The sequence below is a fragment of the Bufo bufo genome, chromosome 3 (assembly GCF_905171765.1).
Source record: "Bufo bufo chromosome 3, aBufBuf1.1, whole genome shotgun sequence".
NCBI classification, from domain to species: domain Eukaryota; kingdom Metazoa; phylum Chordata; class Amphibia; order Anura; family Bufonidae; genus Bufo; species Bufo bufo.
Window position 1 is genome coordinate 489200329 of NC_053391.1, and position 18556 is coordinate 489218884.

General features: G+C 46.8%; 1 protein-coding gene across 1 annotated transcript in view; it reads left to right on the forward strand.

Moving 5' to 3' along the window:
• The window catches only part of UGGT2 (UDP-glucose glycoprotein glucosyltransferase 2), a 499843-nt gene that overhangs the window by 470433 nt on the left and 10854 nt on the right, over window positions 1-18556 (forward strand). Inside the window, exons 35-37 of the mRNA XM_040425306.1 lie at window positions 8323-8483; window positions 8605-8719; window positions 12552-12668. Of these exons, the coding sequence (XP_040281240.1) occupies window positions 8323-8483; window positions 8605-8719; window positions 12552-12668 (393 nt within the window). The remainder of the gene's footprint in view (window positions 1-8322; window positions 8484-8604; window positions 8720-12551; window positions 12669-18556) is intronic.

Consider the following 18556-nt stretch of genomic DNA (forward strand, 5'->3'; position numbering starts at 1 on the left):
TAAATGTGTGACAGTGGCCTGTTCCAGTGGTGGGTGACGTGATGCCTGATTCTCTGCTATGACATGAAGACAGATTCTGCGCTGACATAAGGCCAGATTCTCTGTTACAGGACCGCTCTCCTCTGTCTGGGTGCCGGGGCCTAAATGTGTGACAGTGGCCTGTTCCAGTGGTGGGTGACGTGAAGCCTGATTCTCTGCTATGACATGAATACAGATTCTGCGCTGACATAAGGCCAGATTCTCTGTTACGGGACCTCTCTCCTCTGCCTGGGTCTAAATGTGTGACAGTGGCCTGTTCCAGTGGTGGGTGACGTGAAGCCTGATTCTCTGCTATGACATGAATACAGATTCTGCGCTGACATAAGGCCAGATTCTCTGTTACGGGACCGCTCTCCTCTGTCTGGGTGCCGGGGCCTAAATGTGTGACAGTGGCCTGTTCCAGTGGTGGGTGACGTGAAGCCTGATTCTCTGCTATGACATGAATACAGATTCTGCGCTGACATAAGGCCAGATTCTCTGTTACGGGACCTCTCTCCTCTGCCTGGGTGCCTGGGCCTAAATGTGTGACAGTGGCCTGTTCCAGTGGTGGGTGACGTGAAGCCTGATTCTCTGCTATGACATGAATACAGATTCTGCGCTGACATAAGGCCAGATTCTCTGTTACGGGACCACTCTCCTCTGTCTGGGTGCCGGGGCCTAAATGTGTGACAGTGGCCTGTTCCAGTGGTGGGTGACGTGAAGCCTGATTCTCTGCTATGACATGAAGACAGATTCTGCGCTGACATAAGGCCAGATTCTCTGTTACGGGACCTCTCTCCTCTGCCTGGGCCTAAATGTGTGACAGTGGCCTGTTCCAGTGGTGGGTGACGTGATGCCTGATTCTCTGCTATGACATGAAGACAGATTCTGCGCTGACATAAAGCCAGATTCTCTGTTACGGGACCGCTCTCCTCTGTCTGGGTGCCGGGGCCTAAATGTGTGACAGTGGCCTGTTCCAGTGGTGGGTGACGTGATGCCTGATTCTCTGCTATGACATGAAGACAGATTCTGCGCTGACATAAGGCCAGATTCTCTGTTACGGGACCGCTCTCATCTGTCTGGGTGTCGGGGCCTAAATGTGTGACAGTGGCCTGTTCCAGTGGTGGGTGACGTGATGCCTGATTCTCTGCTATGACATGAAGACAGATTCTGCGCTGACATAAGGCCAGATTCTCTGTTACGGGACCGCTCTCCTCTGTCTGGGTGCCTGGGCCTAAATGTGTGACAGTGGCCTGTTCCAGTGGTGGGTGACGTGAAGCCTGATTCTCTGCTATGACATGAAGACTGATTCTGCGCTGACATGAAGCCAGATTCTCTGCTATGGCATGAAGAGACTGATTCTCTGCTGACATGAAGCCAGATTCTTTGCTATGGCATGAAGAGACTGATTCTCTGCTGACGTGAAGCCAGATTCTCTGCTATGGGACCTCTGTCCAATTGATATTGGTTCATTTTTATTTTTTTTATTTTAATTTTAATTCATTTCCCTATCCACATTTTTTTGCAGGGGATTTACCTACATGTTGCTGCCTTTTGCAGCCCTCTAGCTCTTTCCTGGGCTGTTTTACAGCCTTTTTAGTGCCCAAAAGTTCGGGTCCCCATTGACTTCAATGGGGTTCGGATCCCGAACCCGAACATTTCCGGGAAGTTCGGCCGAACTTCTCGAACCCGAACATCCAGGTGTTCGCTCAACTCTAGTTATGTAACATCTAGATGTTGTAGAAACAGTACATTCCACCTTCATCTCGTAATCCTCGTGATCCTGGATATAACTGGTCGCCATCGAAGACTGTCAGACATTCGCACACCACATTCACTTGGGCAGCGACCTGGAGACACCAGAGGTATGTCTATGAATTATTCTAATACCGAGCTGGCACTGAACCAGAGGCCCCAGATCTTTTCAAACCTGTCTGGTGTACCCCTGGCTTCAAAGGTCAATTTATACATAGGTAGAGTTGCATTGATAAGTTGAGTCCAGTGGGATAAGGAGGGATTCTTTGGAGGCTTCCAATTTTGCAGGATCAACATCCTAGCATAGAATAGTAGTAACCTATAAAGGATTTTAGTATATTTGGTAGGAATAATGTTGACAAGGCCCAGTAGACTAACTTCTGGGGATATAACTGTTGGGAGACCCAGTCTGGAATTGAGATATCTGTGCAGGTTTTCCTAAAAGTCTGCAATAACTGGACATTCCCAAATCATGTGTATCAACGTTGCCCTGTCACTGTCACATCTGGTACAGATATCTGATGAGAGTTTATGGATGCGAGCCAGACGCACAGGAGTGAATATACTCTGTGTATCCACTTAGCCTGAATCAGCTGATCCCGCGCACAAATCACCAATGATCTCCATGTAGAGGCCTATTCCCTCTCCTGCCGCGGGTCTAGAGTTGTGATATCATCTTTCCATTTGGCAAAAGCTTTAGATATAGGCGAAGGTTGATATGATTAGTGTCTCATAGAAGGCAGAGACCATTTTACACATGATCTGCGCGTCTGGCATTATTCTCTACCTCCCCATATTATAGCCGCAGAGGGCCCACCCCGAATTGGGACACACATGCATGCCTCAGTCGGAAAAACCCAAAGAAGCATGAGCATGGTATATTGTATTCGGCCTGTAGAGCTGAGAAAGTCTTAAAAAAAACCCTCATCATATAATTGGGTGAGGTATTTAATTCCCCTCTGCGGCCAGAACTCAAAGTCCGGGAGAGAAGCCAATTCTGGGAGTTTAGGGTTTCTCCATAGAGGCAAAACTGGGGACCATATCGCGTTTTGAGTCTTGTCCCCTCTCACCACCACAAATGAGTTCCATGCGTTAATCACCCCTACCATAAGAGAGGTAAGGTACTTCACCGGGTATTTGCCTGCCCCATAGACCAGAATCTTCATAGCCTCATAGGATCCCATTAGAGCCGACCCTAGTACCACCGCCGGGTTACTTGGATCTGCCTTAATCCACCAAGCCGCGTAATTTAATTGTGTGACTATATAATACAGGTATAGGTTCGGGAGAGCCAAAACGCCCATCCCATAAGGGGCCCGGAGCGTTTTTCTTGCAAGCGGGGTACAGATCGACTCCACAGAAAGGGAGTTAATAAGCGGTCGAGTGCTTAGAAATGAGACTTCGGCAGTACCATGGGGGCTGCCCTATAAAGATAAAGGAGCTTAGGGAGGATAACCATTTTGAAAATATTGATTCGTCCGATGAAGGACAAGGGTAAATTCTCCCAGGCTTTAAGTTTTTGCGAGACGTAGCTCACCACTGGAGCCATAATGAGTGTAGGGAACTGGGAGACATCCTTATGAATAACTACTCCCAGGTATGTGAATTTATCTACTATCTGCAGTGATGAGTGAGAGGAGATAGACCTTGCGTTTACTTTATCCACCAGGTATAGTATTGATTTACCCCAATTAACCTTTAATCCGGAGTATGTACCATACTCGCTGACCACCTCTAGTACAGCCTCGAGCGAGGGGCCCACATCCCCCAAGTAAATTTACATATCATCCGCATATAGCGACATTTTCTCAGTGATGCCAGCAATGTCCCATCCTTGTATTCTCGCACTTCCCACTATATGCGCAGACAAAGGTTCCATCACCAGAGCAAACATGAGGGGTGACAATGGACACCCCTGTCTAGTACCCCTTCCCAATGAGAATGAATTGGAGAGATACCCATTTACTTTCACCCGAGCCATCGGCTGCATGTAGAGAAAATGTAACCATTTGAGGAAGCTCTGAGGTATCCCCATTTTCTTTAGTACTTCCCACATGAAGCTCCACTCAACCGAGTCAAAATCCTTCTCATTTTCTAGTGAGGCGATCGCTCTGCTGTCAACATTGTCATAGGTGACCTGTAAATTGGTGAATAGGCGCCTCAGGTTTATATCAGTACCCACAATAGATAGAATGATGGAGGATAACCGATTTGCCAATACTTTAGCCAAAAGTTTGGCATCTGTATTTATCAGCGAAATAGGCCTATAAGAGCTGCATTGGTCCGGCGGCTTTCCAGCTTTGTGAATCACCACTATTGAGGCTTCATTAAAGGACGCAGGTAACGACCTGTGTTCCAGAGCGCATGTAAATAGCTTACTCAGCCTCAGTTTGGATTTCTATTGGAGTAATGGGAGTTTCCAATATCTGTCTCTCCGACTGAGTTGAGGAGGAAAGAGGAGTAGAGGGTAGAGTAGTAATTGACAAATTGCTCGCATATAGCTTCAGGGGTAGTAACCACCCCACCAAATTCATTTCTGATTGCTGCTACCACTCTCTGTGGGGTCTCTGTCCTTGCCAAGTACGCTAAGGCTCTACCACTCCCGTCGCCCTCAGAAAAGATCTGTGCTAATACCCATTTCTGCGTGTACTCAGTCAGGTGTAAGGTGTATAACCTCTGAGCTGCAAGCCATGTTGCCTCATGTTCCACTGTGGGGTCTTCCGTGTAAACCTCTTCTGCACTTGCCAACTTCTCCTCCAGCTTTTTACGTGTGGAGAGTAATTCAGCCCTATGCATCGCTATCGCTACTATCAGAATTCCCCTCATAACTGCCTTGCATGCGTCCCATTCTGTCAATGGATTAGAGGAACCTGTTAGTTTCCCAGAATTCCGATAATCCCTCCCTGCATTTTTGTTCCACTGGAAGCACCATTAGCCAAGTAGGGTTTAGGCACCAGTTGGTAAGTGGCCATCTTAGTGGCTGTGTAAGGGTAATTTGAAGTGGGGCATGGTCAGATATGCCCCGGGGTAGATACTCAGCTGCCCTCACCCATGCAAGTCCCGTCTGATTGGCAAACGCAAGGTCTATACATGATAGTAAGTGTACAGAGGAAGAGTGACATGAGAATCTTCATCTGAGCGGAAACCTAACGGACCCCATTATAGTCTATGGGGTCTGTAGGCTCTGTTCGGCTCAGTTATGTGCTGAATTCGTCCTTTCCGTTCTCCTGCTCCTATAACGGAGCAGGAAAATGGAAAGGCTGAACACTGATGTGAACTCAGCCTTAAATCCGTCCCCATTGACTTACGTTTGGCTCAGTTTCATCAGACGGACACCAAAATGGTGCAAGCAGGGTTTTGGTGTCCATCTCCAAAGCGGAATGGAGACTGAACTGATGCATTCTGAGCGGAACCTTTTCCATTCAGGTTGCATTAGGGCAAAAACTGATCCAAAACGCGAGTGTGAAAGTAGACTTAGAAAAGGTCGCGTGGTACACATAACCTATCCATGGTCTTTTAAGCGCCAATACTTTTTGACCGTGAAGGTGGGTTTCCTGGAAGATAAGAACATCTGGGTTATATTTCTTTATATAATTGAATACTAAGGACCTCTTTACCTTATTATTTAGTCCCCGGACATTCCAGGAGATCAGCTTACATGTCGCTATGGGTATTCATAAGGGGGGTGCCACCACACCCTGTGTCCGTCAGAGTCACTGCCCCATTCACACACACACAAGCACACCTGAAACTTCCTACCACAACCTCACCCTGCCGAAACATCCCCAACTCGTCTGAGCTTATTTATCCCTAACCTGCTTAGTAAACCTTTATGGAAGACTAAGGAGCACCCTGTCAGTCTAACTAGAACATAGAGGGTTAACTAAAGGTAGAGCTTAACCCCTATCTAAATTATACTGCACATTATTCTGAAGCTATCCCACTTCCAGCAGATAGTGCCACAACCACACAGCAGAACAGGAACACCCCTAAGGGCAGTGGCATTCTCTTAAACCCTTGGAAAGAAAAAAGTTCACTTGAACTAGTTATTTGTAGAACTGCATGTCCTTCATCATCTCGGATGTTGTCGATCGATCCAGTCTGACGCTTCTTCTGGAGTCTGAAAAAACCTGGCTGTATCTCCTTCTTGGATCCTCAGTTTGGACAGTTACAGAATCGCATATTTGACCCCCAGTCACAAAGGTCAGCTCAGATGTTGGTAAATTGCCTGCGTTGTTTCTGTACTTCAGTTGTGAAGTCTGGATAGGAGATCTTTACATTTTCATATTGAATGTCCTCCTTCCTCCTGGCTGCTTCCAGAATGGCATCCCGATCTCTATAGTTTAAAAGTTTCATAATGAAGGGTCTGGGACCAGAGCCCGGAGGAAGAGGTCTTGTAGGAATCCTGTGGGCTCTTTCCACGACAAAGCTTGACGATAGATAGCTCTATGGGCTCCAGGAGGGTTCGAATCAGTTGTTCCGCATAGATCCCTGGGGTGGATCCTTTCACCCTTTCAAGAAGTCCCAGAATTCTGATGTTATTTCTTCTATTGCGGTTTTCCGCGTCTTCCACTCTGGCCTGTAGGGTTTTCACCTGTTGTTGCAGGTATCTGGTAGTTTTAGAGGTAGCAGATGCTGAATCCTCCACCTTACCAAGGCGACGTTCAACCTCCTTTGTACGGTCTCTCATTTTATCTATGTCATGGCGTAGACTGTTAATGTCAATTTGTAAATGATCGATTTTCGCGGTTAGCGCTGCCTAGCATGCTGCTATAGCAGACAGGATCTTGTCAGTTTGTGGCTCAGTGTCCATAGGGGCACCCTGTTCTGGGTCCAGGTCAGTCTGACTCATATTATCTACGAGTTCTTTTGGTGATGTAGGGGCCGTAGAGGATGCGGTTTTGCGGCCCATAAGTATGTTTCAGATGCGGTATATATTGTAGATGTAATAACTGCAATATCCTTTGGAGGGAAAAGTGCAGGAAGCCTTGAGCAAAGCAAGCTATGAAGTGTCAAGTTGCCCTCTGTGTGGGTTTGATAATTAAAGATCCTACTAGTTGTATTGACAGTTTTATGAGTGGTGTAACTCCAGTGACCAGCGGTAGGAGGAAACAGAGATCCAAAATGGCGTTACCAGTTCCCCATGAGATAGGAGGCTAGATATAGCAGCCCAGTAGTGACGTTTGGTAAAGCTACCAGACTAAGCTCTGGCTCCCACTGCACCTTTATCTTTTGCAGGGTCCAGGGAAACCAAGAACATTGGGTCCCCAACCTCCTCCCCAGCTTTTCAGATAGCGCTCCCTTCCCGGTAACCCCACATGAGGAAAAGATGGCCACTAGCTGTCTCTGGGCACCGCTGCAGAGTCGATCTGTTTTTGCATGGAGCTGGTGTCTGTTCCAGATCCCCAGTGGTGCGACGGGGGACTCAGCGCAGATAGCTCACCGCTCCCGGCGAGAAATAAGGCCACCCGCTCTGCTGCAGGAGACTGGAGCGCGTCTCACTAGAGTCGCTGGCGCAGGGGAAGAGCTGTTGGCAGCGTGGCACAGAAACAGTGTGAGGGCAGAAGTTCTTCTGCTGGTAGTGTGGGTCACTGTTGAGTTCAGGAAAGTCTGGGAAGCAGGATAATCACAGGATGGCAGGGAAGCTCAAGCTGTAGACGTCTTTACACCATGCTCGGCAGGACAAAGGAGTCTGTCCCCCGCTGATCAGATATTGATATTGTATCATGAGGATAGATGATCAATATAAATTGTTGCACAACCCCGTTAAAAGGGGTTCTCTGGGATTTTTTTATTGATGACCTATCCTCAGGATAGGTCATCAATATCAGAGCGGCAGGGGTCCGATACCCAGCACCCCTGCCGATCAGCTGTTTGAAGAGACGGTGCGTCCAGTGCGCACGTGCCGTCTCCCTTCCCTCTTCCTGCTCACTGCTGCTGTCAAAGACCATAGACTGCAGCAGCAGACGCGAAGGGAGACTCATACAACCCCTTTAAATCTCCCTCTGGAAGGAAGCATGTGACAATTCTTTACACAACATGAAATACTATTTTTGATGCTGTTTTATTTAAAATAAATTTCTTAGACTTGCACCATATTACAGCTGATAGTCTTCAGTGCATTAATGCAATGATGCCCTTTAAAATGACAGTCCAATAGTCCAAAGTCTGCCATGGCATGTGGCATTCCAGTTGACCAAAGGTTTCTGTGGGGAACATCATCACAGCCTCACCGCACCAAATATTATTGCTGAATTAATCGTGTGTTGCTGATGTTTCAGAGCTAATCCTGTCCACACTGCTCTTCTCTTCCTGGTCCCAGCTTGGAACACAGGCCACAGCAGTGACCCACCTCAGCCAGTAGTTGGCTGGGGAACATTTACAGCCATTTTCTGTGTGTCCAGCCAGGACCAGGAAGTGAGTAGCAGCATCTGTGTACCTATATTTTATTTTATTTTTAATCCATTCTGGGGGAAAATTCCACCTCCTTTGTAAGTAGAATATCCATTTATATCACCATATTTTTCTCTTTTATGCATTTGTGGCCAGATTGTGAGGACGGATTTAAAAGAACTGAGAGACTTTGACCTTGGCAGTGCACCCTATGGTTACACCCCATTTTGTAACAGTCGCAAAGAGATGGATGGGTATCGCTTCTGGAAGTCTGGGTATTGGGCATCACATCTTGGACATAGGAAATACCATATCAGGTTGGCAATTATAATACTATATGTTATGATAGTATACATATTTGAATGTGACTGAGCATGAGCACATTTTTCTTTGTCCTTTACCCACTGCTTCATAAAACTCTGATTCTCTGTTTTGCAGTGCTTTATATGTAGTGGACCTTAAGAAGTTCAGGAAAATTGCTGCAGGCGACAGGCTTCGTGGACAGTACCAGGCTCTAAGTCAGGATCCAAACAGTTTGTCTAATTTGGATCAGGTGAATATATTTAAAGGGCGGTTAAGTGCACTGTGGGCGGGCCCAAGCCGCTCTGTGCAGCAGTGCTCCTTCTGCTTCCTCTGCTTGTCACTCCCTCTCCTTCTTGATTGACAGGGACTGTTTTATGTACAGTCATGTCAGCTGGCCTGGTCCCTCAAGGAGTAGATGGAGGGACTGGCAGAGGAAAGAGGAGGTATAAGGGTGCACAGAGTGGCTTGGTCCTGCACTCGCTAGTCACTTAAATGCTCATTTGCACATGGATTAAAAGTACATTTTCTCCAGAATAAGTTCATCCGCGGCCGTGATCCATGTTTCCTGTCCGTCCAAAAATAGGACCTGTCCTATTTTTTGGACGGACAACGGTTCACGGACCCATTCAAGTCAATGGGTCCGTGAAAAAACAAGGATGCACACAAGATTGGCATCCGCGTCCGTGATCCATGGCCGTAGGCTACTTTCACACAGACGGATCACAGATCCGTCTGCATAAAAGCTTTTTCAGAGCTGAGTTTTCACTTCACACAGAGGCGTTCCCATGGTGATGGGGACGCTTCAAGTTAGAATATACTAAGATCTTTGTACATGACTGCCCCCTGCTGCCTGGTAGCACCCGATCTCTTACAGGGGGCTGTGATCCGCACAATTAACCCCTCAGGTGCCGCACCTGAGAGGTTAATTGTGCGTATCATAGCCCCCTGTAAGAGATCAGGTGCTGCCAGGCAGGAGGGGCAGACCCCCCTCCCCTGTATTTAACTCATTGGTGGCCCCCCCATGCGGCCTCCCCTCTTCCCCCCCCCCTAATTAAAATCACCCCCCCAACATTGGTGGCCAGTGCGGCCTCCCCTCCCCCCCCCCCCCCTCCCTAATTAAAATCACCCCCCAATCATTGGTGGCCAGTGCGGCCTCCCCTCCCCCCCCTCCCTAATTAAAATCACCCCCCAATCATTGGTGGCCAGTGCGGCCTCCCCTCTCCCCCCCCACCCTAATTAAAATCACCTTCCCCCATCATTGGTGGCAGCGGAGAGTTCCGATCGGAGTCCCAGTTTAATCGCTGGGGCTCCGATCAGTAACCATGGCAACCAGGACGCTACTGCAGTCCTGGTTGCCATGGTTACTTAGCAATTTTTAGAAGCATTATACTTACCTGCGATGTCTGTGACCGGCCGGGCGCTTCTCCTACTGGTAAGTGACAGGTCTGTGCTATAGGCAATGCGCCGCACAGACCTTTCACTTACCAGTAGGAGGAGCGCCCGGCCGGTCACAGACAGCGAAGGTAAGTATAATGCTTCTAAAATTGCTAAGTAACCATGGCAACCAGGACTGCAGTAGCGTCCTGGTTGCCATGGTTACCGATCGGAGCCCCAGCGATTAAACTGGGACTCCGATCGGAACTCTCCACTGCCACCAATGATGGGGGAAGGTGATTTTAATTAGGGGGGGAGAGGGGAGGCCGCACTGGCCACCAATGATGGGGGGGTGATTTTAATTAGGGAGGGGGGGAGAGGGGAGGCCGCACTGGCCACCAATGAGTTAAATACAGGGGAGGGAGGGAGGGGGGCCGCACTGGCCACCAATGAGTTAAATACAGGGGAGGGAGGGGGGCCGCACTGGCCACCAATGAGTTAAATACAGGGGAGGGGGGTCTGCCCCCTCCTGCCTGGCAGCACCTGATCTCTTACAGGGGGGCTATGATACGCACAATTAACCCCTCAGGTGCGGCACCTGAGGGGTTAATTGTGCTGATCAGAGCCCCCTGTAAGAGATCGGGTGCTGCCAGGCAGCAGGGGGCAGTCATGTACACAGTTCTTAGTATATTCTAACTTGAAGCTTCCCCATCACTATGGGAACGCCTCTGTGTTAGAATATACTGTCGGATCTGAGTTTTGACGATCTAACTCAAATCCGATGGTATATTCTAACATAGAGGCGTTCCCATGGTGATGGGGACGCTTCAAGTTAAAATATACCATCGGATTGGAGAAAACTCAGATTCTATGGTATGTTAACTCCTGACTTTACATTGAAAGTCAATGGGGACGGATCCGTTTGCAATTGCACCATATTGTGTCAACGTCAAACGGATCCGCCCCCATTGACTTGCATTGTAAGTCAGGATGGATCCGTTTGGCTCCGCACGGCCAGGCGGACACCAAAACGACTTTTTCTTCATGTCCGTGGATCCTCCAAAAATCAAGGAAGACCCAGGGACGAAAAAACGGACACGGATCACGACCTACGGACCCCGTTTTTGCTGACCTTAAAAAAAAAACGTCGTGTGCATGAGGCCTAAAGCAGTGGATCGCTAAGTGAAAGGTAACATTATATGCAGCCAAGCTTAGTCCTACAAGGTATTGTGCCTGGTTTATCAGTGTATGTTCTGGTGGAAATCTCCCTTCAATGTCATTTTATCATCAATCAATAATATCACTATAAATGTTAGTATTTATATATTTTTTAACCTGTGCAATTATTTCTAGTTACAAAGCATTTTACTATGCACTGATTGTCCTGCTACTTGAGCTTTAACATTTCAGATGAAGCATCAAGCTCAGATCTACAGATGGACAGAGGATACACACAGGCAGTATCAGTGTACAGTGAGAAAACAGATCTTGCATACACCAGCAGCATCAGCGTCTGTGTCAGCATAGGGGAGAAGAAATCCCTTATAGGCTGTATTAAAAGGGTAAAACAGGACTAATGAAGCTGCACTAGTGTAGTGAAGGCAGCAGCATCCTAGGCACACAGACTTCATATGCAGCATGTGTTACTGGAACTAGAAGCAGGTTTGCCTTTGGTAAAACAGGCAAGGCGCACTAGACAAGCACATATTAGTTACTTTAAAACCATTTAGAAGAAAAAAGTACCGTAATGAGGATGGAGGATTTAGGCTGCTTTCACGTCTGCGTTGTGTCCAGTTTTGAGATCTGGCACAGGCTCCCAAAACCGCAGCACAACGCTTCAGTTTTGTCCCCATTCATTGTCAAGGGGTACAAAGCTGAATAAACTGGAACGGAGTACACCAGAATGCATTTTGTTCCAGTTTGTTGCTTTCTGATGCCGGACACAAAATCTCTGCAAGCAGTGTTTTTTGTGTGTGGCATGGGAAACTGAATAAACCGGATCCGACACCAAAAACCATGTAAGTCAATGGTGCCGGATCGAGTTTTTTTCAGACACGAAAAAAACAGATCCGATGCCAATCGACTTACAATAGTTTTAGTGCCTGATCCGGTTTCTTCATTTTCGTTATATTACAGCCGGATCTGTTCAGAATGGATGCAGCCGGTGGTATTATTAGAACGGAAGTGTTTTGCTGTGGCTTTGAGATCCCATGCTGGTCCTAATAAGGCCCTGCGCTAGCAGTGAATCGCTGAAGTTATGTAAAGGCGCAGGCCTCTACATAACTTTGGCATATCCAGCGTAGATTCTAAATGTAAGACCGCGTCCTTGGTGTCTTACATTTAGGCCATTTCCTGCTGGCCCCGTCCCCTTCCCAGCCCACGATCCTCCCCCTTTTTTAGACAGTGAAGAAGTCGCAGATTCTCCCGCAACATGGCCTGCGACAGAATCAGCACCGTATATATGTTCGTAAATGACCCCCGAAAACTTTATGTGGCTGAAACCAAATTGTAAATAATAAGTAGGTGGATAAGCAGGGACTCTGATAAATATAATAGGAGGGTACATATTTTAACTGTTACTGAAAGCTGAACTGTAATATGTCAAAGATATTTTGAGACTTTTACAAACTCTCTCAACTTAGTGGTCACTATAACAGACAGTAGATATTCTTTGTTACATTCCTGATTCATTTTCTTGGTTTACACAGGACCTACCCAACAACATGATTCATCAAGTGTCAATAAAATCTCTACCTCAAGAGTGGCTGTGGTGTGAGACCTGGTGTGATGACAAGTCCAAAGAAAAAGCCAAAACTATAGATCTGGTGAGTAACTATATGAAAAAATAATTTACATTGTAAAACAGCGGGTATGGACCAGCTGTGCCACTGAATGAATCTGACTTGGGGCTACTCCTAAAGGCATTGTCAAGGTGGTTCTCTGGTATTCACGCTTTTACCTCTGTTTGGGGATCTGGACAACCCTGCAGGGGCCACTATTATTAGTAGTCTCTGTTCAGAGGCTGCTCACCCAGGCGGGACAAGTGACACCTGTGTGTGGCACCAAGGGTAGAGGGAGCATGATCAGAAGGCAAGCCAGGGTCAAGAGTCTGTGCAATATGGTAAGACAGGCAGTAGGTTGGGACAAGCAGCACAAGGTTAGTATGATTATCCAGCAGGACTAACTGAAATGCAAGTAGAGACTGGAGAACTGGAGTAGTGGTTGACCACCAGTAATTTGAAATGTAAAACATAAAAGGAATTAGGTATACAAACAGGGCCGTCTTTACCAAGGGGCAAAAGGGGCAGCTGCCCCGGGCCCAGTTGCTCCTGGGGGTCCCAAGGCAGCTGCCTCTTGAGCCCTGCTAGCTACTGCCCCGGGTGTCAAGCTGTCTGTGTACTTTAACGTTGTGATCTAGGACCTAAATGACATCATCACCATGTGACCAGTAACCTAGCAATTACTGGTCACATGGCTATGAGGTCATCACAAGTCCTATCATGAGTGTTGCAGAAGTTAACTGTGGAGCTTTTTTGTGTGAAGATTACATCAGAAAAAGGTGACAGGGGCTGTTATGTTAATATACTGTAAACTACTGTATAGTGGGGTGCTGTATACTGTGTGGGGGCCTGTATACTGTGGGGGGTTGTATATTGTGTGGGACTGTATACTGTGTGGTGGGCTGTATACTGTGTGGTGGGCTGTATACTGTGGGGCTGTATACTGTGTGGGGCTGTATACTGTGTGTGGGGATGTATACTGTGTGGGGCTGTATACTGTGTGGGGGCCTGTATACTGTGTGGGGGCCTGTATACTGTGTGGGGGCCTGTATACTGTGTGGGGGCCTGTATACTGTGTGGTGGGCTGTATACTGTGTGGTGGGCTGTATACTGTGTGGGGCTGTATACTGTGTGGGCCTGTATACTGTGTGGGGCTGTATACTGTGTGGTGGGCTGTATACTATGTGGTGGGCTGTATACTGTGTGGTGGGCTGTATACTGTGTGGTGGGCTGTATACTGTGTGGGGGCCTGTATACTGTGGTGGGCTGTATACTGTATGGTGGGCTGTATACTGTGTGGTGGGCTGTATACTGTGTGGTGGGCTGTATACTGTGTGGGGAGGCTGTATATTGTGTGGGGGGGCTGTATACTGTGTGGGGTGCTGTATACAGTGAGATGTTGTATACTGTGGGGTGCTGTATACTGTGGGCTGCTATACTGCTCTACTATATACTGTGGGGTACTGTATAGTGTGGGGTGCTATACTGCATACTGTTTGGTGCTGTATACTATAGGGTGCTATACTGCATACTGTGGGGTGCTGGGGTGCACTGTAACACTAGGGTGAGCCGAGCCCTGGTCTCCTTCCTGCAGAGCGGTACTTCCAGCCTGAGCCCAGCTGCCCAGAGCACTGATCCTGAGCCGCTGGAGTCTTCAGAACTGGAAGTATTTACAGTCATTCACTGTACTCTACCACATGTGTGGATTTTGTGTGTGTGTGTGTGTGTGTTGTGGTGGAGGGCGTGATTGCATGCTAAGGTGTGGGAAGGCAGGATCCAGGGGGCCCAAGTAAATTTTTGCCCAGGGTCCAATCAATATTAAAGACGGCCCTGTATACAAAGGGAAAGTGGAAGTCATAACTTGTAACATACAGGGTCAATCTGCTTCAAGACCTCTAAAGAATTGAAGAGTAAACTTGTAGGAGGCTACTCTCAAATGGATGTTTTTGGAAGACAGCTAGATTTCGTCTCCTGGGGAGAAATATGGTAGTGACCTGCATCTCAGGTCAGCAGATTTTTTCATACAAGCAGTTGCCTCGACCAGGAAGATTTTGTTTCCTGCCAGTTCTGGACAAAGTCTTTGAGGGTATAATCAGAAGCTGTCACCTTAGAAGTAACACATACAGGAAGTGGAATCCACAGATAGATTGTGGAATAGAGAATTGCCGGTTGACACACCAGAGCAATTCTTATAATAGTATTCAGCCCAGGGAAGCAAAAGCATCCAGTCGTCATGGCAAGAAGAGGTGAAATGGTGCAGATGGCTCTCTAGAACCTGGTTAATATGCTCTAACTGTCCTTGGACTGAGAATGATATGCTGGAGAAGTTCAAGTTAACATCCAGAAATCTACAGAGGGACCTCCAGAACCTGAATATGAACTGAACTCCCTTATCAGTGACAATGTGCTAGGGTAATCCATATAAATGGAAAAATGTGCTTAATAAACAGCTTAGCGAGATGGACAGTTGTAGGAAGACCAATCAGAGGAACAAAATAAGCCATCTTGGAGATACGGTCTTTGACCACCCAGATCACAGTACAACTGGAGGCAAATCTGGGATGAGATCCCCAGTGATATGTTATTGAGGAGAATCTGGCACAGGCAGAAAAAGGAGAGCACCTGCAGGTCTTTGCCGGAAAGATTTATTTTTCTGCGCACGTGGCACAGAGGGTAACATATTTATGAATGTTTTTGGAAAGTGTGGGCCACCAAAAATGTCCAAAAATTAGGTCTAAAGTCTTGTGGACTGCAGGCTGACCAACAGTTTTATTTTCTTGTCCCCAAATAGGAATTTTTCCTTTTCATAGTAGGAACAAATATTCTCACTGAAACAATATCCTTAGCCATAATCGGAGTAACAGACGTAATCCAAGCAAGATCAATAATGTTGTGATGTTCAGAGACTTGGTCTGCAGGAACAAAGGGATGAGAGAGGGCATCTGTCTTAATGTTTTTCTCTGTGTGATGAAAGTGGAGAATGAAGTTGAAGCAAGCAAACAAGTGAGGCCAGGTGGCTTGACAAAGATTCATACACCCAACAGTCTGTAGGTACTGTAGGTAACATTTTTGTGGTCATATAAATAACCACCAAATGACCAACACCTTCCAGCAGATGTCGCCAATCCTTTAATTCCAATTTAATGGTGAATATATCATGGTCTCCAATAGAATTTCTCTTGGCACAGTGGAACACCTTGGATAAGAAGCCAGTCAACTCTGCCCCAGATCCTATGGATGATGCATTCACCTTCAAAAAGAACTGCCCGGTGACATCAGGATGATGCAAAAAGGAGGAAGAGAATTATTATTATTATTTTTTTGGAAAGCTTTTTTTAGCACGATGTAAGCAATCTTTAGTGTTCACTACATTTCTGGCAGAGATAGGTGTGGTGAGTGTGACAAGTGTAGGATGAACTGACACTGCTCAGACAGAGAACGCTTAAACATCACAGTATAACCTCAAGTCACTTAAACTTCAGATATATCAATCTATCCAGTTAGGATGCATATACAAGTGTGAATCACTTTCACCTGCTTTGGTACAAATCAAAGTGACAACAGGTTCACTGGAAATGACCTTCAGCAGGTTTCTCGTCTGTATGGTTCTCACCAAATTGTCAGAAACAGACTGGCATGAGGGCCTAATGTTCTGTATTGGAACCTGTGCTCACAGCCCAGCAGCATGCATCTCAGTTGGCATTTTCCTGAGAACACCAGAATAGGTAGGCCTGTCATTGGTGCCCCTTTCTCTTCACAGATGGGAGCAGGTTCACACTGAGCATATGTCAGGTGAAAGCATCTGGAATCACCTATGCTGTCTGCAACATCATGCAGCATGACTGGTTTGGCGGTGGGTTAGTGATGGTCTGGGGAGTTTTTTTTTGGATGGTACCACAAACCTTCACGTGATAGCCAACAGTACCCTGACTGCTGTTTAAAATCCTCAGAGCCATTGTTAGACCTTAGGCTGATGGACTGAGCCCTATGTTCCCCCTTCTGCAGGAAAATGACTGGCCTCATGTAGCCAATTAGTAGGCAGTTTAGATGACAAAGACATTGATGCAATTTACTGACCATCATGTTCCCTAGACCTGAATCCAACTGAGAAACTGGACATTCTATATCAGTGCATCTGCCGCCAAGTAACGCCACAGACCAGGAGTTGACAGATGCCCTGATCTAGGTGTGGAAGGAGATCGCACAAGACACCATCTGCCATTCCATTAGTAGCACGCCCACACATTGTCTGTAGCACATACTGGCATGTGGGGGCCCTACACACTACTGAGTCATATTATGAGTTGCCTTAATGAAATTCACACAAATTGGATACGCCTGTGACCTTAATTTTTTACTTTGATTTTTGTGTTGTTTTGGAATCCAGCCCTCAATTGGTTGATGATTTTGGTTTCCATTGCCTTTTGAAACATTATTTTGTTTTAAAAAAAATTACAATATTTATAAATCAGTGAAGATTTTCAAATTGAATCAACATACAATGTGTGGGTCAAGTGTTACCTTAAAGGGGTATTCCAGTAATGTGAAATGATTATTTATGATAACTGTTAGGTCATGGGGGTTCTACCTCTGGGTCTCCACTGATCATGAGAATGGCGACCCTGTACCTGTTCTGGGAAGCCCCCAGAAATGAACAGAATAGCCATTGGCCATATGTGCAATAGTTCCAATCATTTCTGTGGCAGTACTGGAAACAAGCAGAGTGCAGGGATCCCTGCAGTAGACTCCCCATTAATTTAACCCTTTGAGCCTCAGAGGTTTTTTAGTTTTAATTTTTCACTCCCTGCCTTTCCGGGGTCATAACTTTTTTTTATTTTTCCGTTCACATAGCGGTATGAGGGCTCATTTTTTGTGGGGCAAGTTGCACTTTCTATTGCCACCATTTCCTATTGCATACAATGTTAGCAGCCTCTGAATGAAGCTACTTTCACACTCACTGTAAGCTTTTCCGGCAGGCTGTTCTGGCAGGGGAACAGCCTGCGGTATCCCTACTACTGTTTGCACACGTGTACGGTCGGAAGTCCGCCCAGCCCCATTTACTATAATGGGGACCAGGTGGAGATCCGGCCACAACACAGCAAACATGCCGAGAGGCGGCCAGACAAAAACCGCAGCTTGCAGCCTAGGGAACTATAGCAAGCAATCATTGCCTCTCTCATAGACCCCAATGCATTAGCATTGGAGTCTATGGGGATTATACTATGTATGGCAGCCTCTTGTCATTTAGGATACAGCTAAAGCAATCCAACCATGCTCTTAAGAGATCTTACGGAAGGTAGTCAGGAACTGTTGCAAGTTGGTAGTCAGGAAATCTCCATATTTACAGATAGGTGAGACCCAAGACAATGCTTCACCAGGCAGAAGAGACAACAATAAACACCATTTTGTCATGATCTGTAGGAAACTTGCAGGCTTGCAGTTTTTAGTGTTTGGTACACTGATTTAGAAAGCCACCATAAGGCTTTGGGTCTCCCTCATAATTAGGTGCTGATGGCAGGTGTAATCTGGAACCACTGGAATAAGGAGCAGACTGTGGGTGAAGTTGCTGAAGCTTGAGGAAGCAGAGCTGGGACAGAAGCAGCCATGGTGTCCAGATGTGCAGAGATAGTGTTGACATACCGAAATAACTAATCCTGGCAGCTCCACTAACTAGTCTGCTCCTTGTATAGATCTTGTATCCAAAGCCTGTGTGTGCCAGGGGCTCCATGGCATGAGCAAACTGTAGGGTGTGAACCTACTGTGTCACTGAACAGATTTGACTTGGGGCATTGTCAGTGTGGTCCGGACTTTGCTGCAGGGGCCACCAGACTGCCACCTCTAATAGAAGTCTTCATTCAGAGGCTGCTAACAGAGTGAGGCACCAAGGGGACAGGCTGTGAGTTGTGAAAATCCAAATTTTGACACTTGGTTTA